General features: G+C 34.5%; 4 protein-coding genes across 10 annotated transcripts; all 4 read right to left on the bottom strand.

Moving 5' to 3' along the window:
* Nucleotides 1-991: 991 nt before the first annotated feature.
* LOC111304912 (metal ion-binding protein) lies at nt 992-14,017 on the bottom strand. 6 transcript variants are annotated; one of them, XM_022901942.2, is made up of 19 exons: nt 13,331-14,017; nt 12,477-12,608; nt 11,805-11,876; nt 11,275-11,345; nt 11,055-11,154; nt 10,864-10,962; nt 9,977-10,103; nt 8,499-8,632; nt 8,355-8,414; nt 7,906-8,141; nt 6,733-7,162; nt 5,625-5,948; nt 4,902-5,504; nt 4,592-4,765; nt 3,801-4,031; nt 3,426-3,709; nt 2,487-2,774; nt 2,001-2,123; nt 992-1,628 (listed from the first exon to the last, which is right to left on the bottom strand). In XM_022901942.2, exons 1-19 carry the CDS (start codon nt 13,478-13,480, stop codon nt 1,496-1,498), a joined length of 3,771 nt encoding a protein of 1,256 aa, XP_022757677.2. In that variant the 5' UTR covers nt 13,481-14,017; the 3' UTR covers nt 992-1,495. The 6 variants fall into 6 exon arrangements, with proteins under 6 accessions (XP_022757677.2, XP_089606805.1, XP_089606806.1 ...); XM_089750679.1 differs by having other exon boundaries at nt 8,499-8,548; XM_089750680.1 differs by having other exon boundaries at nt 13,336-14,017.
* A 2,627-nt stretch (nt 14,018-16,644) lies between these two features.
* On the bottom strand, nt 16,645-19,676 carry LOC111304909 (cathepsin B-like protease 2). Its single transcript, XM_022901937.2, has 11 exons — nt 19,583-19,676; nt 19,079-19,132; nt 18,900-18,980; nt 18,657-18,813; nt 18,549-18,553; nt 18,394-18,468; nt 18,176-18,301; nt 17,611-17,829; nt 17,222-17,335; nt 17,090-17,125; nt 16,645-17,012 (listed from the first exon to the last, which is right to left on the bottom strand). Exons 1-11 carry the CDS (start codon nt 19,652-19,654, stop codon nt 16,878-16,880), a joined length of 1,074 nt encoding a protein of 357 aa, XP_022757672.2. The 5' UTR covers nt 19,655-19,676; the 3' UTR covers nt 16,645-16,877.
* Nucleotides 19,677-20,833: 1,157 nt separating this feature from the next.
* LOC111304910 (GRAM domain family protein) lies at nt 20,834-22,901 on the bottom strand. Its single transcript, XM_022901939.2, has 4 exons — nt 22,587-22,901; nt 22,395-22,475; nt 21,941-22,215; nt 20,834-21,241 (listed from the first exon to the last, which is right to left on the bottom strand). Exons 1-4 carry the CDS (start codon nt 22,708-22,710, stop codon nt 21,047-21,049), a joined length of 675 nt encoding a protein of 224 aa, XP_022757674.2. The 5' UTR covers nt 22,711-22,901; the 3' UTR covers nt 20,834-21,046.
* Nucleotides 22,902-23,500: 599 nt separating this feature from the next.
* On the bottom strand, nt 23,501-26,275 carry LOC111306002 (uncharacterized). Of its 2 annotated transcripts, none has more exons than XM_022903899.2 (2): nt 26,142-26,275; nt 23,501-25,587 (listed from the first exon to the last, which is right to left on the bottom strand). In XM_022903899.2, the coding sequence occupies exon 2, from the start codon at nt 25,496-25,498 to the stop codon at nt 23,702-23,704; it is 1,797 nt and encodes a 598-aa protein (XP_022759634.2). In that variant the 5' UTR covers nt 25,499-25,587; nt 26,142-26,275; the 3' UTR covers nt 23,501-23,701. The 2 variants fall into 2 exon arrangements, with proteins under 2 accessions (XP_022759634.2, XP_022759633.2); XM_022903898.2 differs by having other exon boundaries at nt 25,992-26,187.
* Between the last annotated feature and the right edge of the window lie 389 nt (nt 26,276-26,664).

The raw sequence follows: 26,664 nt of genomic DNA, 5'->3' as shown, positions 1-26,664 counted from the left end.
CAATAATTTTGATTTTTTTAAAAATGAATGTTTAACCCATCTGTATATCTCTTTTTGAATTTAAAAAAAAATAATTTAAATATATTTCTAACAATCAAATGAATAAAAATGACATTCTCTTTTTGTTATTTATAAAAAAGGCAATTATACTCCACTTTTGCATATAAAATAAATTAATCACGTCTCTATTTTTTTTTAAAAAAAGAAGTTATTGTTTTTTGAAAGAATAAAAAATTTTACTATTATTTATAAATATTTTTACCATTTATTTTCAATTGTTATTTACTATTTTTATAGTTGAACTAAACTATGTATTTCTAGATTTTGGCAAAAGAAAAAAACTATATATTTGTAGATTAAACCTAATTTTTAAATAAAAATAATTAAATATAATTTTAAAATTCATTGTTGAATTCAATAGTTGATTAACGTAAATGTTTAGATACAGTTCATGTATGTAAATATATATATATATATCATGGTGTTATGATTAATATTTTAATTTTTTGTTTATAGATATCAAATCTATGTATATGTATTTTTAATTTGTTAAAAATTAAAAATAAATTTATTTTAGAAAAAATTAATTATACATAATGCATTCGTTTGTAATATTATAAAATAATTTATATGCAATTTATGACTTACAGCATCTATTATTTTGCTTACGTTTATCTTACACCGATTTTTTTGAGTCGAATACATTTAATTTTGATTACTATTTTTGTTAAAATTATGAAAGTAAAAAATTTTTAAAAATAAGATTCGTAACGACTAAGTTCCAAAAATTTCAAAACATATTATTATACTTTTAATATTGGAGCAAATTTATCATCACACTTCAAAATTTGGGGCAATTAAAAATATTCAATAAAAAATTCTATTAAAAATTGTTTCATAATTAAAAATTAGAAAAAAAAAAAAAAAAAAAAACAGTACCAACTTAAAAAGTATGGTATCGTATGTAATAGAAAATGTGATAATGAAAATATGAAATAATAAATAAAATGACATTTAGCCATACTTCAGCCATACTTGTAGTATATTATTACAACCCACAAAAGTACAGTTCTATAATTAGAAAAATGACAAACAAAACTGTTGCTGGCTACCAAATATTTGGATTAATTTGCTATATTAGTCTCAACTTGTTCTACAGTTGCCAATATATATATAAATTTGAGCAAGAGAAACTGTCTCTTACTCTTTCTACTTCAGGAATCTAGGCAATCGCAGTTGGAGAATCACCCCTAGTCTTTTGAAGGGCTTTAACCTGCTAAGTTCCCTAACTCAAACTAAGAGAAAAGCCTTCACAAATCTCATCACCAGATCACCAACCCTCTTGATGTAAAGCAATTGATCATACACTGGTGGGAATGGGAAAAGTGGAGGGGCAAGAAACTACGAAATAGGCATTGACACCTGTACATACATACATACATATATACATACATACATACATACATTCATATGAATTTTGAAAAGAATTATATAATTATTTATCGATTCTAAGATTATTACAGAGATGTCCAAGTTCAGGCCTTGCATCCATCCAAGATGTGAATTTTGTCTCAGTTGGAGATGTGCAGTATAGGTATGACCGGAACGTGATTAGGAAAAAGTAACGCCTGCATGTAAAACAAATAGTACAAAGTTTATGGATGATGAAAACAAACACCAGGCTTCAGATCTTCTGTAACAACAGCTTTTCTCAACAATAAGCACCAACCTAACCTCAATCTAGCATGCATGCTACAATTATTAAACCATAAAACAATGATAAAAAAAGGAGCAACTTTAGCATCATCAAGTTTCATTAGCAATAACTAACTAAAGAGGACCATGCTTGACCAAAAAAAAAAAAACAACCCTAATGCTTGGTTTAGAGGACCATGACCTTGAAGCTGAACCTATCATATCAAACAGCAAAGACTAATTAAGCAAAGCCACTCGGTAAATGCAGTAAAATCCAATTGCTTAGATGCACCATGCAAGCTTACCTTAACGCCTTAATGCCCATATCCATGAGGTATGCTCGAAGCTCATCGTCATCATTGGGGACCTCCTCAAGTTCCTTACTATAATGAAGGATATCATCTCGTAAATGCCCTGCACCAGAACACCTTCACAAGAATGGAAAAAAAACTCAGCGCCATCAAAGGGTACAAAAAAAAGAAGCCAATAAATGGCTAGTTAAATGACTTGGGGAAGAAAAAAATTGACTGCCCAAAAATATGAAATAAAATAAAAGCCATGAAATAAGAAATCAAACAAGTAACTGGAGGGAAAAGTTCAACGGAGTCCAAAAAAGAAAATGGTAAAATAAAGATCAGCAGAATAATCCATTATTTTACCTTTCTGGACCTTCTCAATCACTAATCTGATTATAAATATTGCTGGTATTGCAAAATTGTGAGAAGATAAACTTCATTCCAATTCTTTAAAAATATAACTAAACAGAAAACAGAAAAAGAAGTGAGACAGACCTTTCAATAATGATATCAACATCTGCTTTGCTTTTGGGACCATGCATGAGAACTCTTATAAGGCTTAGTATGTCGCGGTAATCACCCATCCTTCGTGCTTCTTCTTCAGAAGTCCAGGATGGCAAGCTTTGTTCAGGTGTACAATGTAGATGTGCATCAGCCATTGATTGTGTAACACTATTTGTTGCAAAGTTCACCTTGGCATCAAGTCTGCAGCAGATGATTGCCATTGCGTATGCAACTCCTCCAAATCCAGTATGTGATACATAAAGGTAACACCCTGCGGAGCTGAGGAAGACATCATTGCAGCTTCAGAACAATGATTTAATTCAAAGGAACCACTTTAGAACATATGCATGATTACAGTTCCTTCTCTTTTTTTTTTTTTTTTTGTTAAAAAAGAAAATATCTTTACCTCAAGGCCTACTTAACCAATAACAAAAGAAAATACTTCTTCAATACTTGGTATCATAAATCGAAGAGGTCCTGATGTTAATAAATCTAGTCTTGAAAAAAAAAAAGATCTTTGGTGGATGCTTTTGGCTTTTTTAAAACTACGAGGGCATTTTAGTTGGCAATAGCAATTTCTTAACAAAATGAGGGCAGCTCGGCATTTATTGTCCTCCCCCTCACCCTTGAAGAGAACTTTCTTTCAAACTAATAAAAGATATACATTTATATTGAAAACATTTTAGATTGTTTCATAATTTCCCAAAATAATCATAAAGCCAGCCACATCACATATCACTCACCTAAAAATCAGCTACTACAAAATATTCTGAGTTATAACTATGTTAGTCGGTAGATAGCCCCAACCTAGACATACAGTTGCACGCATGCATGTACTGATGTGGGTAGAACCAGATGCAACAATAACTTCGTAGGAATAACTTTAATAGAACGATGAATGAAGCACTGTCTAGATATGATGATACTTACTCATCTTGACAGTTCTGGATTTCATCCACATCAGAAGCCAAAGCCTCCCTCTCTCTAGTTAATGGTATCCTCCTATATGTGATATTATACCCCTCATCTTTTAGAGCAGCATATACTTCAGCAGGTGTCTTCACATCATCGGAATAGATGTTTTCCCAGTATCCTACAACACTGGACTGATTTGATGATGGGCTATATTCCTCACGGTGTAAAAGCATTCGACCACCAGATTGTCCAACGTCAAACAATATATCTTCCTTTAGCCGTGCCTCCATGTGTTCCACCTGCATTATGGTCACAATGCAAGAAGTTGGCTGAAGTAATCGGTGATAGATAACTTACAATAAACAATAAATCACATTCATGATGACATACTAGAGGGCCAGTAATTCCGACATGCTTTAGGGTATCAACAGGCTTATTTAACTCCCTCAGTACAAATGCCGTGCCATTAATATACACAACTGCCTCTTCTCTCAGATCAGTTACCACCACTTTCGGACCAGCAACTCCTTCTGCGTTGGACTTGGCACCTAGATATGCTAGCATCTCTTTAGCACCAATAATTGTTGGAGTTGCCATGCTATAAACAGGGTATCCATCCACCTGGTACAAACAGGTTCAAAAGCATATAATATAAGGGTTTTGCCATTTTTAATCATTTTATATAGCTTAGAAACAAGAACATGCATGCTTGTTGCGTACTTGTGACACCTAGAGATTTAAGATAGGATAAGAGGAACTGAACTGTACTAACACATTCAGTAAATGCAACCCTAAATAGAAAGAAGTCAATCTATTACAAGCAAGTCTAAAAGCGGAGAAAAAAAAGGTAGAAAAAAGAAAAAAACTTATTTCTGTTTACCACTGAGAAGAAAAATTAAATCTTGACACAATTTGACGAACCACATTGAGTAAGCTGTTACATCTCATATTCCAGTAACCTCAAAATCAATGCTTGAAAAGATAAATTTAGACTTGCTTTACTGCAAAGAAGCAGGCAGATTTAAGTAACTATCTTATTGACAACATTTATTATAAAAAAATAACTTTTAAAGCATCTATGAGAAAACTAAATATATCCATTCTAGAATGACCTAAATAATTAGATGGCCTTAACTTATGGCATACCAATCTCAAGAAAGTCATTTTTCTTTTGAGCATACCTTAAAAACATGTGGTGCACCATGAATTTGGATATGGCTGGAAGTTCGCTGACCAGGAAAGAAGTACATTTTAAGTATAGAGCCTTTTCCTAAAACAGAACCATTACGTGCCTTCACAATGGCCTCCATCACAGCATCCCCATGTTGGGATTCATGTGGTGCTCTCAACTCCTCCTGTATTCAAAAAGCAAAATTAGTTACACAAGCATATTCAAAACAATATATAAAAATATATTAAAAATATGACAATCTTAGAAACAATGTATTCATTAAGCCTGTGACTTGATTCTAGACAGAGAAGATGATTTACAGGGACAGTGAAAAATCGGCCAGGCCTTAATCTTATACTCCATTTCATTGATTGGACCTCTGGTCTCTGGTGCAACCAATTCTTAAATGTCATCATGCATTCTCCTTGTCCACAAAACCCGTCAAATGCTTCACTTCCAAGATATGCAGCAAAAGCAATTAAACGAAAGTAACGTTCTAAATACTCAGCTCCACGGTTCAATGCTACTCTCCTCACCCTCGGCTCAACATGCTGTTGGTTGAATACCTTCCTGTACTGCAGAACTGCTTCTCGTATGTTCTGGAGTGCTGAACATCTATCAATAATTGCATCTAATGCCTCACGGCACTCCACCCCATTATCAAATAATCTTGTTATCTTCCACAACAGTAGGATATCATCGATGCCAAAAGCACGGCCTTGCTCATTTTTATTTCTTTCTTTAACAGTGCAAGAGGTCGATCTAATGGAGTTACTTCCACTTTCTTCACCACTTGAGGAGCTCCCATCTGGCTGTTCATGGTTCATCTCATCAAACAGGACTTTAATTGGTCTCCCATAATCAATACGAAGCTTTACAAGGCAAGCTATTACAGTTCCAGTCGTTGTCCTCCCTCTACCCATCTATGAAAGAAAGGGAACAATGACATTTAGGTTAAAGTGGGGAAAAAAGGCAAACAGAAAAACTAAATAAGCATCTGCTAATCCACAAAGTACATCAAATCCATTTTCAAAATGAAATACCTGGCAATTGAATACAAAAGCAGCATCCTTTGAAGCAGAAGCAATGTTTGCAGCTAGTGTATCAAAGTCAGAACTTTTGGGAGCTTTGCCATCAGTAATGGGCACACGTGCATACTTAATGGGAAAACCATCATCCTCTAAGCATTTAAAAACCTCCAGTGGAGTTTGTATAGAACCAGAGTTGACATGTTCCCAAGCATCAAATATTTGCCCACCATCTGTCTCATGAATGACCATTATAGCACCTTCATAGCGTTCAGCTTCTCGCAGGATATCTTCCTTCAATCGAGCTTCCATTCTCTCCACTCTCTCACGATCAATTCCCTGAATGCAGGTATCAATTAAGACTCCAGTAATACTTGGTCCTTTTCGTCCCAGGGGGATGGGGCAGGAGGGATTCAAAAACAATTTGCGTGTACCAAAGAAATAGGTAGTCTTTTGGAAAGAGCCATGTTTATTTCAGGTATAAGTATAAATATTTAAATCAATTACCAACAATCCAATGATTATATTTCTAACGAACACAATTCAGATTTGTCCATTCTAGGAGTATAGTTCATTTTAATTCCTTGAGTGGAATATTCCTGATGAACACTAGAAAGTAGTAGGAAGGTCCATATCATTTTTACTGCCTTGTTGGAATAAAAAACATATCCCTACTATCTCATGATGATATATAAATGCATTAAGTTAGTGTCTGCATCCACGTCCTAGTATCTAAGAAATTTTAAGACCTTCTGTGTTTATAACATGCTTGGCCTATTTCTTAAATATGACTGCAGAGGAATAAAATATTCAATTAAGCAATAAACAGTCAGGATGGCTGGGCATCACATGCTTCAACAAAATGCCTTTCCCTTGAAACTCCACTGCAGTATTCAGAAAAATGTTGACAGGCGACATGGAAATGAATCAATTAATTTCCTTTCAACAAATATAATATGATGACAATGAGCAATAAACCAGTACTGATGGTACCGTAAGCACAATAACTCATACAATAAAGCATGTGAAACATCTTAACTAGAGATCCTTCTGTGCCCAAAGCTTCTCCAGAGAGATCCTCAACAAATTTTAACGGATATAGCAAGACGTAAACATAATTTACCGTGTATTCCAACATGTTTTTATAGGGTCTTTCAACCTCACGGAGAACAAATGGCTTTCCATTAATGTAGATGACTGGTTCTTCCCGCATATTGTGCCAAAAAACTGGACGGCCACCTTTGGAGCTGCCAATCCTTTGAATGGCAGATCGAATTCCATCAATAGTTGGATTTGCAACTCCATAAACTGGAAACCCAGGAACCTCCCTGAAATTAGGAGCACCCTCTACTCTCTCTGGCAAGCTTGCATTTTGACAACCAGGACAGTGGTCACTTTTTAGGACAGTTTGGCTCCCAAGAACCTCACCATTCCTCAGAGCAGCAACTACACCCACTTCATGAGGGCGACCATCAGCAGATTCAACAATCTTTGTCAAAGATGGCTTCAAACTAGAATATCCAAGTGCACCCATTGGATCTCTCCGAAGCAACCTGAAACAATACATTGCCAATTAATGCATGTGCCAAAGCAAAATCCATATTTTCTTTTAAACTGAATTGGACAGCAAATTTAGTATCATACTAACAGTGAGAAAATGAACTTTAACAATGCAGGTCAGGTTTGGCATTTACCCAACATAATTTTATAAGCATATTGAATTGCTATTAAGGCAATTACCCTGACCGGTCCCTTTCTTTACTAAAACAATTCCCTGAAACAAATGAACACAGAAAAAAAAAATGGGGTTGGAGAGAAGCAACTTGTTGCTGACACATCCAACATCAACTCAAAATCAAATGGCTGAATTAGAATCAGTCTTGATGTTTATTTAACCAACAAAGCAACTTCTATTCAACAGGGCACTAGTTCAATTGAGCCCGAATCAAGCATTTAGAAGGCAATGACATGAAGTATCAGAAGCACCCACCAAAAATAAATGGTAATCACATTATCATAAATAAATGATAAGAATTGATGACATAGACAGGGCAAGATTCAGATGTTCAGGCAGCTCAGCTTCTGCAGACACATTAATATCAGTTAATTCTCAATCATGTCTCTCGCAATGTCTGCTCAATTTAACTCCACATATGACCCTTAAATGTAGTCTTAAATAATACTTGTGTCTCTACTGCTTCTGTAAGTGTAATATCAGTATCATAAAGGATTTAGCATGAGTCCTGAAATTAAAACAGGAAAATTCTTTTCAACACTTTTCCATTTATATCTTTACCTGCGAATAATGCTATATAGCTCTGGCCTTGCTTTCATCCAGTCAGCAAAACTGGTATGATCAGAGGAACTAGAACGAAGAGCTTCCCTCTCCGAATGAATATATACAGCAAAGCATATAAGAAAGTAATATCTCTCCAAGTACTCCACAAAAAATGAAAGGGATGCTTCTCGCTTCATCTCATCTGGCTGACGAAGAATACTATTGCGATATGTGGCAATTGCTTCTCTTAAATTCTGTACTTGCATTTAAAGCAACACATCTGTGAGTTGTATTCACCTATGATAAAATTTAATAGGCCTTGCAGATAAAGATAATAAAATCTTGTAACTATGAAGGAATTATGGCAATTGTCTGCTTGGTAGAAGTTTAATCTCAAACAAAGACCCGCATTAAGTTTAGACTTGGAAGCTAAACCTGAATGACATGGGATGCTTAGAAAGCCATACCTGCATGGAAGCACATTTGTCAATGACCTTGTCCACTTGTCTTTTCCCTTCTACACCACCCTAAAGGAATGTCACTATCTATAAGAAAAAAGACTCAAGAGAATGTTAAAGAATCAACCAAGAGCAGGTAGTGGTATTAAATACCTCTAGGACCCGAATCAGGCTTCTTATGACTGCATATTCTCCTCTCCGAACTGCATCCTCCAAATTGGGTAGATTGTCAGTGACATTAGAACCATACTCAAAAACTCTCCCTATGGAATTGTTTCTTGGAATGCCTATGTTGTTAGATATAAAAACATTAGAAAAATCAGAATAGGTTACATTTAATGCAGTTATAGATTTACATTACACACATTTAAGTAAATAAGGTCAAATAATATCTGACGGCAGTTCACAAAGCAGTTTAATGAATATATAATAACAACTTTGATGCAAACCTAGTTATGATTTTAGAAAGATGTTCCTAGAACCTTCTGTCTATAACATGGAGGATCATCTTGCATGGTATTTTTTTTCCAAAAATTTAATTAAAAGAATTCTATGTCCCAATGTTGCAGCTTCATCCAGACTCTTTAACCGAGGACACAACATAAATTCATGCTAGAACGTTCAACAGAGAACAAATTAACTTTATAACTCATAAAGGTTTTCTGTTTTCAACTTCCAGTCAACCATACCAAAGTAGTCAATCACATGCTTCTCTTTGTCTATTTTACTCTAGTTCTCTAAATGGCTCCTAAGGGCACTTAGCCTTACCTTTAACTCCTAATAATATTAACCTTCAAAGAAGAAAATCCAAAAGATTTTAAAAAGAACTGAGTAGAAATCTTAGAAGTGAGTAGAAATCATCTTTCTTGAAATGAAACAAACAAATTTTGCTTCATAATAAATAGTTTATTATGTTTACCAGGAAGCATAGCTGAAAAATTATAAGACAACACATAGCTATATAATAAGTCCATTCAAGTTTACAAATTACCAACAATACTTCACTCCACCTCGGCAATTTTGGTACCTTTTCAAATATAAGAGGATTCTCTTACATGGAGCTACAAATTCAAATCACTACTATAAGGATCAAATATATCTACTAGTCATAAATTGTCAAAAGTATTCAATCTAATACTATATTAGATAACAAATCTGGTCAACAACTGCACTCAAGGAAGCATGTTATCATTGACTAAATGAAGTTGAAAATTTTTAATACAAGAAAAAAAGGAATCAGATAATTCTCTTGTATATCTCTCTTGAAAGCTTTTCTCTGTTAAGGACATGTTACACTCTGGTTAGATTTGATTGACCAATGCAACGTGAGAAAAGACGAGGAATCCCCTTCCTTCTTCCAACACCAAATCAATTTCAGTCACAATGTTACATGTATTGACCTAGATCAAGTGAATGACCTATGTCTTAGTATGTTTATTATGAAGTCAGTATAGGCACAAGAAAATCAGCGCAAATCAAACATATGAAATGAGTAAATTCAAGCAAAAAAAAAATCTGAATATCCCAATCGAGTAATTAAGATATTTATCTTGATAATTGGGATGGCATAAAAAGTAGAAAATATGTAGCTTGTTAGCATTAAAATTGCATAAATAAAGGGGCACAATTACCAGAAGCTCCAATTCTGTTGAGATAAACCATAGTTGCAATCACCATGCCAGTAGTTGTTCTTCCTCGTCCCATTTGACAATTAAAAATAATCTCTGCGCTTATGTCAGCTTGAGAAATTTTATTAACCTGGAAAGAGAAAGGAAGAGATAGATAACAAAATACATTATAAGCAAAGTGCAATGTTCAGATGTTAAAGCTTACATATTAATAATAAAAAAACCTCGAGATTGACTTCATATCTATGTGTCCATTATGCACAAAATGAAATATAACAACCATCAAATTAAAGTCACAATTTTTAAGAATTTTATCAAACAGAGAAATACTGCCATGGTTGTAACCAAGGCTTCCATATAGAAGATATCCGAGCAGCAATATGGCACTTCTATGATGATCTTTAGTTTAAAGTTAAAAACCAAGATTTGGAGTCACTATAGTCATGACATCATGTAAAACATGAAAATAAGTAAGCTTCTCCCCAATATTACACTTCTTTCTTAATACGAGAACCTTCTAAATGAAAACGAGAAATTTTGTTATCTATATGAATCCTTTTGCAGCACTTCAACGTGTTTTTAAACAAGCCACTGAGCTCAACGGAGAGGGGGGAGGAAAAGTACACACAGATTTCCAATCAATCAACCCAAGAGCAAAACTCACAGAAAATTCAATCTATCAAGAGCCTACCACCATTGCTGTTAAAGGAAAGTTGCAGTCAAACTGTATTACCAGACCAAAACAAAATTATGGTAAGTTATAATTTAACAATTAAAAATTCAACTCATCAGAAAAGTTGTCCACATTAACCCATGTTTTTAAATAAAGAAAACAAAATTTTAATTATTCAAATCAACAAGCAGAATAAGGCCAATAACATGGAACTCACCAGAATATCAAAATCCAGCTCCTTCGGTGATTTTTCATCTGTTATAGGCACACGCTCATAGTCAACCAGATATCCTTCAAGTTGCAATTCCTCATAAACCTATAACAGTGAAACACCCAAAAAATGAGATTGAGATGATGATTCAAAATTTTGGCAAATCAGTCACGTTTTCTTACTTCCAAATCTTATACCTCTAATGGTGTCTTCACAGAATCACAGGATACTCGTTCCCACTGGTCCACCATCTGACCATCTGGCAGTTCATCAGTGACAAGGATCTTATTTCCATATCTGCTATGTCAAATTTCCAAATAAAATTTGCTATCATGCAGGGCAGGGCAACCATTGGTAAAGATAGCAAAGGAACATTTACAAGTCACAATAAATGAAATATGCAACCGAAGAAAATACCTTGCAGCTTCCATCAGAATATCTTCCTTTAATCGAGATTCCATTTGCTCAACTCTATCCCTGTTGATTCCCTATTCAATATAAAGGCTATGATCAAATTAACAATAAAGACACAAGGTACATACCAGCGGCCTTTAGCACGAACATGCACACTGCATAATATGAGTATTGATATGATACTTTAAAACCACAATTTCTCTTTAATAATTCAGCATCATATACTCACATGGGACAAAGTAAACTAAAAACTCTTCACGATGAATAGTTGATAATAGAAACACTAACTCTAAAGCACACATATTAGAGCTACCAAGGCATTCTATTGCTACCATTTGCATTATCTACTCAATGCTCCCACATGGTGAGTGCATTTGATGTCTTATTAGCACTAAGTTCGCAAGTAAAAACATTACATCACAGTTTCCAGAATGCAGTAGTTCATGAAATTAAAAAAAAATGACAATAATAAAGCCAGAAACCAGATGTCAAAAATAGATGAATACGTATAAAGTTTACTTATGCTAACATACCGTATATTCAAGGTTTGAGAAGGGCCTTTCCACATCACGCAAAACAAAGGGACGCCCATTAATATACACTACCTATTTAAGTTCAAAGAAATTATATATAAATTAGAATAAGCAAATTGAGCAATTTGCAATCTCTTAAAAAGTGTAAAAACAAGATGTGCACCACAATCAAGGTCTTCATTATAAAGTTTTTGATGAATAATGAATGCATGTATTGTACTTCTAATATATCATCAGCAACACCATAACAAGCAATAAGATATGATTTTTCTGTTGGCAAAAAAAAAAATGTTTTCTTTTTTGGAGGATGGGGGTGTGAAGGAGAGAACTGATAGTTCCAAGTTAATTCATCAACATTATGATAAAAAAAAAAAAAGAACCTTTCTTGGTATGGAATGAAGGCAACTGATTTGAGATGACAGTAACAAAGACCTACAACCTAAATCTATTAGTTGGCCTAGCATCTATGGCAACTGGTATCGACAGAATGCATAAGAGAATAATTGTTTATTAGATGAAGCAGGTTCAGCCAGGTACAATTCTCAAAATTATTTTGATAAAAGCATCATGTTTTCAGTAGACAATCAAAGTATCCCAAATGTCAACTAAAAAAAGAAGTCTGTCCACACACTTTTCAACAAACAGAAATCAATTGTGGAGATTTCATTTTACCGGTTCCTCCCGAAGACTAATCCAAAGAACACGTGCTTGCTTCCCATCTTTTTGGGCTCCAATATGCTTAAGAACATTTTGAATTCCAACAATTGTTGGAATTGCAACACCATGAACACGCAATGAATCTGCCTGTTAATAGCAGACCAAAAATAAAAGGCAAAGGAAAACAGTTAAAAAAACATGAAACTTAACCAGATCATGCCATAAACTAAGAGTTATCCATTCAAACTGGTGCTCTAATATGCAAGAATGGCAGCATCCACATCATAAAAGATACTTAAAGAGATACATGAAATATAACAGTTAAGATGAAACTAAGGGCATAGTAAGCCATGAAATTTAATAAGTCAGTCTAATAATACAATTAGAACTTAAGTCACCTATGATATTAGTCCCCCAGTTTTTGTAATTCTAAGCAATATACAATATGAGCAATTCACTAGGAAGGACATCAACTATTTTCCCCTTTCACTTATTAACGTGTTATTGTGTCCAGACAAACTTGTTAAATAGACATGTGGACATAATCAAAATGTTAACTGAAAGAAAGTAATAAGAATAAATTGAGTGAAAGATTTCATAATTACGGCTGGAGTGCCAATATGAGGATAAACAAAGTTCATAATTAATTCTCAATTCCTTTTTTTTTTCCTGAAAACAATAGGCACATATCTTGCAATCCCTTCTGTTTTTTAGATAAGATGTCCAAGAAAGCAGTAAATAAAAAGATAAGAACTCCAGCTAAAAAGGCAAAATTTGAAATTAGATGCTCCTTCCTATCAATTCTCGAAAACAAAAATGTAGCAAAAGAAATCTCTAGAAAGAGAAAAAATATAATTAAGGTAAAGAACCTGACGGTAATTGGGAGCACCATCGATCTGGGGAGACAAGCGCTTGTTTTGGCATCCAGGGAAATGGTCGCTCTTGAGAATGGTCTTTTTACCCAACACCGATCCTCCTCTCATCTTCATCACTTGCTCTGGCTCCTTTGGTATCGACATCTTCTCATGCAAAACACTTCAATCCTCCTCAAGATTCCAACTTTACCCTTTTCCTTCAAATTTCTAAGGAACCCAATACCAGAATATAAAAGGAAAAAAAACAGTTTTTTACTTGAGAATACAATGCAAAGAGAAAAGTAAAGAGAAAAAAATTCACTTAAATCCCTCCCAAGATTCCAACTATACTTGTTTCTTGATGATTATAGGGAACCCAATGCCAGAAAAAGAAAAGGTTTCACTGGAGACAATGCCAAGAAAAAGGGTGAAGAGATATTGGAAGTGGAATGAACAAAATTCACTTTCAATACTTTCCAGATTGGAACTAGACCCTTTTCCTTGATATTAACCAATGACACAAAAAGAAAAGAGAAAAAAGAAAAAGTTTTTAGCTTCGGACGATGAGAAAGGAAAGGAAAGGAAAGGATAGCCGCTAAAGAGATATGGAAGGAAAAAAGATGGATGATTTTATTGGGGCATTTGTCGACTTAAAACCACAAAAACAGAACAGAGAGATAAAAAAGGGGGCCTTCTTGTATCAATCCATCCAAAGACGGAGTGATGTTATTATTATTTTTTCCTTCCCGAACGCAGTTGCAACGTGAAAGACGTGTCTTTAGAGAATTACTATGAATTATTATTATTTTATTTAATCTAAATCTTTTCAATAATTAAAATATTTGATATTTCATTATGTCTGTGGCTAAAACGTGTCTGGCGAAGGCGGAGTACAGTTGGATTTTTTTTTTTTTTCCGCTGGCCTTCGATGCCCCAACCCCCCTGGCCGTTGCTCACCTAATCTTCTCTTCTTTGGGATAACTTGGGGAAATGCAAAGCGCGAAGAGAGCCCCTAGTTTCTAATCTCTCTTTGCTTTGCTCGGGTTTCAAAAAGGAAAAAAAGAAAGAATCAAACCACCCGCTGACACAAAATTTCCCCGTCCTTTTTTGGGTTTTTTTTTTAATGAAATTCATCAAAACTCAGTAACTCATTAATCAAAAGTAAATGGAAATGCTGCCAATGCTAGCATGGCAGTGTCAGGATAAGACCTGCGCGAGAGAATATGCTTTTTTTTTTCCTGTCCCGCTTATAGACCCAGCTGGCTCTTGTTATTTATTACGTTTGTTTTCTTCCAAAATGATTTTCCTTGTTTGAAAGAAGCTTTCAATCTGGTTTAACCCATGCAAAATTCTCTTAACTTTTAAGCATATAAGATTTTCAAAGAATAAAATGTTTATCAATCATAAAGATCAGGATAGATTTTTTAAGATGACATTCTTGTTTAAAGACCAAACCATGTCCGTACATGTGCTCATAATTTGACAAGAGAGAAGAAAGGTCGTATGTTACTTTCCGGCTTTCCCGCAAAATGCCAAAGCCAAAATGTATCTATCACTTACCAAAATCTTCAGCTCATTGTTTCACATAAGATTTGTTTAAAAAACAAAACCATGGCTCATACACCCATTACTGTAATCATTAATCCTCTAAGGCTTTAAGAAGAATGTAGCTTTCCAAAAAGGTTAGCGCATGGTTTCCAAAATATTTTCCAGATTTCCCTTTTTTTTTTTTTTCATTGGAAGAAAATAAAAGCACTTCATGACAAATGCTGAGACAGTAGCTAGTTTGACAATGGCATGCTGAGAGGGGGGGGGGGGGGTTAGGTGGCGATCTTGTTCCCAATTGGATTCTTTTTAATGCCTTTTTGGAACACAAAATCTAACCTTTTTTTTTTAAGAGGAAATCATGAAAGACTCAAACATTTGAACTTTGGTGTGGAAGTGTTTGCATTCTTTTTTAACACTTAAATCAAAGCATGAACTATCCAAATCAATTTGACTATCGTAGTAATTAATAATTCAAATTTTCACACCAAGCAAATCATAGTCCAAAACATGTTTGTAAAGACATCACATTTGAAATATCTAAGCAATTCAAAATCCCAAGGACAAAACACACAACATTGTAAAAATCTCAGAAAAAGCCTCTTACATTACGATTTTTCTTTTCATCTCAAAATCTAAACTTTTGTCATTTGAAAATTTTGTACTTTCCTCCTTCACATTCAACTTGCAGGTTAAAGTAGCACTTTTTAACGAAATGCTGAATCAGTTGTTACAAAAGCACGAAGAAATGTAAGAGTACAAAACTTGTGATAACACAAACAGAAATACCCTGATTGAGAGTTGGATTGTAAATGATAAATTGAAATTGAAATTCATATTCAAGTAATATAAAAAAAAATTGAATTCAAATTTATGATATAAATCCAAATAAAATGACTCATAATTTTAGTGAAAATGTCCAAGTACCTTTTTTTATACTAAAAATTATAAAAAATTAAATTTTAATATGTCAATTGTTTTAAGATGTTATAAAATTATGTTCCCTTTTTTTAATATCTAAAACTTTTATTTTTTATGATTTTTTTTTATTTTATAGTAAAAACTATAAAATTTAATATTAAATATATTAAAATTAATAATATTCAAACAAGACGGAATATCAACAATTATTGCGGAGTACTGTCTAAATACTTTTGTCCTTTTTCTTCACTCTGTCAGGCTATCGAAAGTCAACAGCAATTGCCCGCAAAAGATGTCAAATCGAACTCCACTTCTTACTTTAGGTTTTCAACGACTCTGTTCCTTCTGCCCTATTTTCTGAGCTCGCTGTATCGTTGTCTTTGATTGTGTCACACTTTTCGTATCAGTGTTAAAACTGATTTCTATGGGTAAAATAATCAAATGTCTTATCATCACTTTGCTAGCGTAAGAGCGTCGAAATGTATTTCATCAAAAAGGGCATTATTTTGTCGTTGGTGATTATGTTTGACAATGACATGATAAAATTTTTTCAAAAGAATCCAAACATTTGGTTTAATAATACACGCATTTATCTCTTTATTCTATGAATAGGACTCAAATATCTCTTTCATCCAATAAAAAAAAGGGAAAAATCTCGGAACGAAATAAAAAAAATCATCATATATTATCAATAAAATCATGACTTCGGCAATTTGATTGTAAATTTTTTTTTTTTTCTTAAGAAGGAATCCGTGGTTTCAAATAGCAAGTTCCCAAGGACCCAGTCACACAACCAGAGGGGGTCGGCAAAGAGAACAACAGGGTTAAAAATCCTCTCAAACTGGAAATGAAAAAAAAAAAAAAATCATATCCTGCTGTAACAAGCCATTTCTGATTATAACTATCAGGCCAAATGACAGTGGCTGTTGATCAGAATTCATGTGGGTACATTATCTATAAAAGATGAAGCAGAAAACGTATGTATAGAGGATGAAGTTCTTGCAGGGTGAAGCATAACATTTGAAAATCAAACATGGTAGTAGGCAGCTCATGCACTGATAGATTAATGAGTAGGCCCTGTCTAAATGAATTACTCTCAAAATGAAGCATCTTGGAGAGCGTCCATACCAGCAACCTCTATAACAAGATTTTTGGTGGAAGGCAAACCAGCTACCACGCCAGATTCAATACCACACTCATCTGTGCCTCTTCTAATCTTGAAGTAACCATCCTGTAAGTCAAGATATGATGATTAATATTTAAGCGATCTAAAGATAGTTTTTGGGAAAAGTTTGATGGAGAACATACATCACCCCAGCCTCTATTCCACTGGTTTGCAAGAAGCTGAAATAGGGAGAAAGTAGAATACCAAACTATTTAACTCAATTAATTATATGATTATAAGATATTTGACGAAAAAAAAAAACCATCAGAATATACCCAGTAGTCCTCCCCATCATCAGAGGTTCCCCATCCAATAAGCTTAACTGCATGACCTCCCAAAACACTGCCAGTCACGTGTTTGTAAACTCCTGACTTATAGTGAGCAAAATCCTGTAATACCATGAAGAAGCTAGAACATCAAATACCATATCTCTTAAATAATTATATTTTCATTCATTTTGGGGTTAAAGTTATATGTAATAAGGAGCAATTGTCAAGGAAAACCATGGCTGACAACAAATCTGATAGTTAAGGGCCAAAAAGATGCCAGCTCTTGCTTGGGATTCATGTAAAAGTACTAATTTCAAAGTCAAGCTCACCACATTGAAATCGCTCACCATGAGATGCAGCAAATTCAGTTAGAAAAGTACGAGTGCTTTCCTTACCTCATAAACAGTGAAGGAGACCTCAACAGGTCCATTCTTATAAACTTCTGCCATGATATCAGCTGAATCTGAGTTGATTCTATATGCACCAACACTAAAGTGCTTGGACTGCCTCCAGACCTGGTTTCCATTAACACACTTTTTCACACATCTGGGAGTAGGATATGCAGGCTCACAACCAGGGTGAGAACAACCAGTATCATCAAAGTATGGATCACACTGCAAGAGGAAGAATCTATTTATTAGTGAGGAAAAAGTACATTTCCAAACAGAAATACAAAATAGAGAACAACAGATCCAACTGAGAATAAGAGGCAAACAAAATTAAGCAATAATTTTCAGTACTAGATCAGGTAAGAAGTTTGTAAGGTCTACTTTAAGAGTGCGAAATCATGAATTCATAATGAGACAATCTTATTATTTAAGTTTTTCATAATAAAACTAAAGATAAGAAACAAATTGTCCATGATTAGAGGCTAAAGAGCAATAATAGTAACAAAGAAGAATATGATGATATGTCTTCAGTAAGCAGGAATACTTATGATAATTATAGTAATCATAATACCTCCTCAGTAACAACACCATCACGCACAAAGTATCGCCATGCAGAGATTGGATAACCCCCATCACAGCCACTTCCACATAAAAAGCCACAACATGCAAGAAGATCATTAACAGAAAGAGATATATTCTGCAATGAAATATATTGTGAGTACATAAAAATTTGCCATGAACTGTAAATGCTGTTTCATTTTCTGAAAAAAAAAAAAAAATTCCATTTACCATGCCAAAATGGATACAGAACCGATCAGATAGTGATTCAACAGCACCAAAAGCCCAGCAAGAACCACAGTGACCCTAAACCATCAGCAACTAACATACTAAGAATTTACATAAATGTGAGATAAAAGATTTGAGAGGAATGAAAATGGATTTACCTGATCTTTAACATGGAAATCAATCCAAGAATTGATACATCATAAGAAAGAAATCATCAGTCCTTTGTTCAAAAGTCACAAAATTTTATAAACCAGAACATAACTCACCAAGAATTCTTCCAATTGTGCTACATTGTGGCCAAGCTGTTCTAGCATCAAAGTTAGTCGGTATCTTTAAGGATTTGTCATGAGTTATAACAGGGATACCCAGAAGTTCCTTCTTGGGAGTTGGTTTGACTCCAAGAAGGTGCTTAAACTCGCCAACCTGTGCACCAAAAATTACAAGTCCGCTAAGCATATGCCTCAGAGAGAAAAAGATGACTGACAAGGTCCTGCAAGTAGCCAACTTACTGTGTAATTAGAAAATCGAGGATTCAGGGCAGCTTCCCATCCAGCCTTAGGGTTTTCATTTACTTGTTTTACAATTGAATCCTACATGATCATGGTGAGAGTAAAGAACTATTGATTTATTATTTGACTACAGAAACCCTTTTTTATTTTTTATTAAAGACATTCAATTGGGAAAATACCCGAAGGATTCGAGAGTTAAGCTTGACCTCCGAAAGTTGGCCCTCAGCAATCACCTGCTGACAATACAGTATCAACGAAGTTCCAAATGCAACTTTTAAAATTTTATACATGCCTAATATAGCAACAAATGGAAATATAGAACCCTCGAAGCACAATTATAACAATCTAATCAATAGCTAATCTAGGACACCAATGATGCAGCCAAAGATTTAAGCAAAACTAACAGCAATTCTCTCTAAGAATCCAGTATCAGAATATAAGTTTCCCCAAAGGCTCCCTTGAGAAAACTATTGTTTCACTTTATGTTGAACTAGGTTACAACTTTTCATCATATATAAGCAAGCTACACAAAGAAAATATTTTGAAGAGGAAGACTTACAAGGTAACCTAGAGAGAGAAAGATCAAGACAGGTTGTTATAGATATCAGAACCCAGAACAATCAAAGGAAACAGATTTTACAATCCCAAATTAAGAAAACAAAAAAAAAAAAGTCGTACAATACCTTTGGGGGAACAGTGGTGAGAAGTAACAAGAAGGCAGCCAAAAACAGCAGTGGACTCGCCATGTCCTTCATTACTCAGGTTGAAGAAAAGGGCAAAGTGATGTTGGGATGACCCCCCCTATTATTGGAAGGGTTGTGTAAAAACGACAAAGGAATTAAAGAAAACAGGAGAGAGAAACAGATAGACCATTGGCAAAAAGCATGCGGGGTTGAGTAAATGTTTATTTTGGACTTTAAGCGGCTGTAACGTCGAAACAATGGGAAGATATTTTTATCATGTTATCGGATGTTCACGTGGGGGAAGACAGTGACAATCTCGTGTTTTATAAGACATAAAACCGGAGCTACAGCCGACAGCCGTGTTTTGGTTGGTGGTAATTAACTTTTTCAATCGTCTTACAATTTAAAACAGACAAAAGAAAAAGATCCAATTGTTACTACTTCGGTTGCATCTCTATTGCGCTATCAGGGAGAATTCAAAAGGCCATGCTTTAGCTCGGCCCGATCCATCAAGAAATCGATTAATGTTAAAAAATTAATAATTTATGTTATACTTTTATTTTAATCCCAGTAAATGTTTCAATTTTTGAGTTAATTGGAGTAAAAATCAAAATAATATTCAACTTGTTATTTTAAAAATTTATATTTAATTGATCTAGATTAATAAAAAATCTGATGAATCAATATGGATTTTTTGAATTAATTGCATAAACCATTTAATTAAAAGATTAATTCAAATCAAGGGCCGAGTCACTAAATCATTGGTTCAACGGTCGAATCAGTCGAACATGAGAAAAAAAATTCTATTATGCTATAAAAAATCATCATCACTCAATCATTTTATTCTGAAATTATTTATTATGTTCAACTTAGAGTTACACTCTAAATTTTGTCTTCATACTACAAATCATAACAAACTTTAATTAACTAGAAAAATTTTTTATGTCCATTTTATTTTCATTAACTTTTTTAATACTTCAGGTCTTAAACAAATTAAATTTGAGGATAGAAAGTGATTTTCATTTTCAAGATATAAACTTTTTTTTCTCTTTCCTAAAACTAAACACAAAATAATTTACTAATAAAATAGGGTAAAAATGTAATTTTAATTTCTATACTTATAATTATAAAAATTATTACTATTTCCTTCTTAATATAAATAATTAATTTCATAATCCCATATAATTATCAAAGGCGACCTTAAAAATGAATTTTGAGTACACATGACACGTAGTGATTGCTAGAGAGAAATAAATATAATACTACTGGAAAAAAATCCTTTATAGCATTTAATCATACAAAGACAAACTACTGCAAGTCTGCAAGTGTCCAAACAGATTATCAATCTGGTAAGAGCGGTTTATTACACTCCATTACTCTTTATCAGATTAGCCTATATCATTTTAGCAAATTTACGATGGCCAGAGATGCCATTTCTCTGCACTTTAAGAGCTGATAATTTTCTTAGAACAGTAGTGATGCATGGAGATTGTGATGTAAAGCTTCAGTTAAAGACTTGAGTGCCTTGTCATATGATATAAACCCCATAAACCAAAATTCATAACCATCCCTGGTGACAATATGAATATATTTTTCAGAAGGGTTCAGTCGGTTTGCAGAAGGTTCGACTGCTGCCAACTTATCAAGCTCCAACACCACCTACATGGCAATATCAGAAGTTAATACTCACAAGGCTAGATTCAGCTGCAACTCAGTCCAGACAACTTGAAATGAAAATAGTAGCAATAATAAAGAAAATAATATATGAGACTTGAAAATAATCCAAGTGAGATGGCACAAAAAGGTTTAAACTCATATAGCAACCATGCTGCTCAGAGACAGAGTGAATAAACGACAAATCAATGGCTGCTCTGTAGCTGAATACTTCAGTGCTGGACTTGGGTTTGATGCTGATATAACCATTGGGTGTTTGACCAAACTTACAAGTCAATTCATGAGTGTGTTACCAAATTTTAAGCTTCTTAAAGCTTAGGGTAGAGGTGGTAAGTGATTAAATATATTTATTTGAGCTGAAAAAGAAAAAGAGAGGCTGGCTATGAATAGCAAAGAAAGGAAATCACCATGCTCCGTTGTAAAATTAACCCACCAAAAGAACTCAATCCACAATAAAACAGAACTTTAGTGTCAGGGTATGGTATGTGATTTAAAATCGACAAGCTGTACCCTACCATTTATTTCCTTTGTCCATAGCTGAATGTTTCAGTGTAACTGAATTTGTAGCTATAGACAAAAAATAAACACTATAACCACAAAAGCGAGGCATGGCACCCAGCAAATGTTTAGTATTAGGTCGACACGAAGAAAAGCTAAATATTGAATCAAAAGTAAAGGAGATACCTTATAATACATCCACTGCTGGTACCCTGGTGAAGGATAATAACAGAGGGGATAATCACTACAAAAGGCTATTCTTTTAGTGGATATGTAAAGACTTCCAATCACTGGTCCAGAGGAAGTCGATAGATAGCAAACATATGTATGTAAGAGCTTTTCCCCCGGCAAGATCTGAAATGTCTGTTGGAACAACCTATCATGCCCTCCTTCTGCAAGCAGCTTTGTCCCTTGAGCAAGCCTTGCCACTGCAGCATCAGCAAGACTAGGACTCATCCTGACTGGTTTCAGACAAACAAGATTGCACGTAAGAACCAGAATCACATACATAAACATAGAGAACTGTTTTCAGACAATAAAATTACAAGTTAGAATCGGAACCAGATACAATTCGTGACACTAAAAAAAATACAGGGAAAGTCAAATTTATTCCCAAATAATCGTATCGAGAAAAACTTACGGTGGTTCCAAACGTTGTCAGCAAGGGCCTCAGCCCTCTTCCCGCATCGGTTCAGGGCATCACATAACCTACCCATCGGCCCTGTAAAAGCAATCAGTCAACAACCCAGTTCCAAGATCAATCCAATCAACAATAATAAGCGATTAATAGAAGTAAAAGGCCTTGTGTAACTCAAGATTAAATAAAACTTACTCCTGCCAGATGATGGAACTGGTGAAATGGCGAGGTAAGGATTATTGTTGTGAGAAGCCATGTTGAATTGATTGTTTGAAGAGGAAGATGGAGGTTGAGGTTGGGGTAGCACTGGTGTACCCATTTTAACAGATGCTTCAGCTTTTCCTGTTGGGTTCTCCACTAGAGAATTTAGGCCTTTTTAAAGTCAATTTGTCGGTTCTGGGAATTTCCAAACAATAAATTATACTCTGTTCCTTGGATAGTTTGATGATGGTTTTGCTATGAATGGAATAACTGATCGGAATAGAATGTGCCGAAAACACAGGGAATATTGCTGAGAATGTAAAACAGTAAAAGTTTAAAAAAAAAAAAAAAAAAGAAGCGGCCGACTAGACCTAATGATCTTTATAAGATGCCCCCGTGCTTTCCCTCCTTCGACTTTCTACCATTGTTTTGACATGCCAATTGCCTAGTTGCCAATCCGATTATTATCTTGGGCGTGGTAATTGATTGTGACCTGATCTATGTCATTGACAAACCACATATATGATTTTAGATTTCTGTTGATGGATGAAGATATAAATAAGCCATGGATCACCTTGTTATATTAGCAGTTAGCTCGTCTATGATTTAGATGATCCAGTCCCATGCTGAGCATGAATAAAATATGTTAAATTGACTATTAGAATGATCTAATAATCAAAACATGATGATCAAAGAAATCAAGATCATGTCAGAATAAATTATTGAGTTTGCAGGCTGTTTAACTTTTACCGGACTGATGGATGGAATACATAGAATTTGATCCTAAACCTTTCATCCAAATATGCCGAAAGTCACCAATCCCTTAACTTTTTTTTTATTTTATTTTTTAAATCAATGAACTTGAACCTTTTTCTTACTGTAGAGTGCATACCACTGGAAAATGGAAATGCAAGGGCAGTCAACAGACAATGAAAATATATATGGAGAAGCATTGACAACATTCTGACTTTGAGAATAAGAACTCTCTTTCTGCAAAATTTACTGATTATACATAGAGATAAAGCCTCTAACAGAGTGATTACACCACAAGTGTGGCAGGCTTTTATAATAGGAAGGAGCTAACTAAACTTCTGTTCTTGACATGCTGTTCAAGATTCATTGTTCAAAGGAGTATTTTCCCAACCCATGAATTTTATCTTGAATGCCTTCACACTATCCCCCAAAGATTGGTTTGATTCTTTTGGACTACCAGATCTTAAATCTGTACCTGTTATTAGTGAGTTGGTGAAGTTTGATGAGTTTTTTGCTTGAGACTTTCTTCGCTTGTATGTCAAAGGAAGGCTAAGATCATACTTAAGCCTCTCTGAAACACTAGGTTCACTTGGCTTCTCTGAATTTTCAACATTAAAATCACTTGGGCTCTTCATTTGGTTCGGAAAAGCCATTAACTTTTCCTGCATGCTACTTGCAATTCCTGAATCTCTTGAGACTGCTTCAGGAACTCTTGGAAGAATGGTGATACACTCTTTTTGCAAGATTCTGGTCTGCCTTTCTCCTTCATGGTATTGGTCAGCAAATGGGTATGATTCCAAGGATCTCTCAAACGATCCTTTCTTTCCCATGTCAAAGTTCTGCCACAAACTCTGACCATCAAATTCGTATCTCCTTGAACCAATGACACTTTCTTCGTCACCTTCAAACAATTTATGTTTACCTAAATCAGTGATGTCAACTTCCTTGCTTATATTTTCACTAGTGTTTTGTAAATATCTACTGCTTCTTAAAGCACTGTCCTGACAATTTAACATACACGGAGATTGCTCAGGGTTCATTTTGCTACCAGCAACCTTTTGCCATAGAAATGGTGACCCACTAAAACCACCTGCATTTCCCAAGTATGCAGATGCTGGCGAATGCGACACTTTGTGGTCCTGTAAATCTCGAGCACCAACAAGCAAAGCTGTTTGTGACCTTCTTGAGAACACTTTTGATAGTTGTGGTAGGACAGAAGGAACTTTGGGAACTACTTTCAACAGGCCTTTTGGTACTGATCGGCATTGTTCCGATATGTCACCTACAACCATCTTTTGATTGTGATTGACAATCACATTGCCAGAAGTCTTAACCTTCAGAACACCCTTTGTGCTGCAATTTGGGGCAACAACATTCATTCCATTGGCAGATGGACTGACAACAATGTTTTTTGCTCTAACACTTTCCCAAGTCTTCATTCTCTTTGGTAAACGGCACATGACTGTATCTGAGTTAACATCCTCATTTAACAGATATCCATCATTAGGCACTGCATTAAGGTCAAGCAAATTGGCACCCCTGCATTTCCTCCTTGTTCTCCACATATAAAGTCTTTCTTCAACACCAGCACTCTTATCACATTCATCCCACAACCTTCTCATGTCTATGAACATTTGTGCCATTTTGTCATGATAAGATCTCAATGCATGGTAATATTTTCTTCTTTCAAGAAACTGCAAGGATTCTCTGAGACACGTCACCTTTGGAGGATAAAATCCACCTTTCAATCTTTCGAAAAATGTATCCATGGGATTCCCAAAATACATATCACTACCACTGAACAGCTCTTTCATAGTCAACCAAAAAGTCAATTCGTCCATATCTGGAAGGTAGACTGATAAAGAGAACCTTTCTTCCTCTGTCAAGCATGAGTTCCATGTGTCCAATGACAATATCTCCCTCAAATCGGGTAGATCAAAAAGTTCATATGGTATACTGCAAAACTGACCTTCCACCATGCCCAACTCACAGCTAATTCCCTCAAAGTCACAGTCATCAAGATCATCGCCTGAGTCTGCCCCATAGACAGGGTTATCTTCCTTCCCCTTGCCCTGAACTTTTAATAAGCCAGGAATGTGATCACGGCAACTACTAACCCCTGATTTCCAACGGCAAATCTTCTGTATGCCCATTGAAACCAGAAGGATATTCAGCTGTACAATCTAGTCATATGAAGATACCAAGCAACCAAGCAAAAACTTGATTGCCAAACGAAATGTACCTGCTAATCACACAGATAATTTAGCCATCAAAATTGGCAGCAAAAAATAGTAGCAGAACAAGAACATTAAATTTATTTTCCCTTAGATTAAAACCATAGCTTTCATAGCATAAAGAAATTTGAGGATAGAAACAACATATACATAATCAATTTTTCACAACAATAAACCAGTGCACAATGCATTGCTAATACGCTGTTCATTTCAGTTCAAAAACCAATAAGAACGCAAATTCTTCATCGAGAGAAAATCAATCAACTATCACAAAAAAAAAAATCAATATTAAGAAGTTGAAGAATTCAGTAAAAAATGACTGAAATTCCAAGCTATCAAGTACAGAAGCAAAAAACACAGATCAAAGCAAACCATAACTTATGATTAACAAGAAGGAAAAGGGAAGACTCACTGATCACTGGGAATATGGATGTGATCAAGGGATGAAGCAATCCCAAGAGAAAAAAGAATTTGGTATGGAATTTAGAGAAAAATTAAGGCGACAGTAAAGGAGTGTGAGTGAATCTAGGGATAGAAGAGTGGGGTTTCTTTCTTTCTTTACCTTTTGTTGCATTTGGAGAGAAAATGGCGAACCAAAAAAACCTGCCAATTGGATTTTTTTTTTCCTTTCCTTTTTTATTTTTATTTTTATTTTTATTTTCCTTTCGTTTTTTAACCTTTCAACTCCTGAGGTAGTTCTTTCCTTTCCTTCCTTTCTCTCACAGTTTTCTTTTTGTTTTTTTCGTTTCTTTTTCGCATTGGTTTTCGTACTGTTGTACGTCCAGATTGCCGCGTGACTCCACCATTACCTGAAAACCCCGACTTTTTTTAGAATCCAACTAAAATACTTTCGGTTTTTGTTATTAATAAAGTTTTTTTTTTTTTTTTTTTTGTCAATTGATTGCTAGCTTATATGATATACACGGTAGTCAGATTTTTAAAGGTTCTGAATTTGAAAAAAATTTAAGGGCATAATATTTTTTTTAAATGAATTAAATGAAAAGAGATTGAAAATTAAGGATAGAATGCAAAATTTTTTAAAATAATATTATTTTATGTTAACTAATCAATTACTGTAATATTAA

The sequence above is a fragment of the Durio zibethinus genome, chromosome 21 (genome assembly GCF_047325235.1).
Source record: "Durio zibethinus cultivar Kanyao isolate XHJ-2024 chromosome 21, ASM4732523v1, whole genome shotgun sequence".
NCBI lineage: Eukaryota > Viridiplantae > Streptophyta > Magnoliopsida > Malvales > Malvaceae > Durio > Durio zibethinus.
The sequence above is the reverse complement of the archived record's forward strand: the minus strand, read 5'-3'. Positions and strand labels throughout refer to the sequence as shown.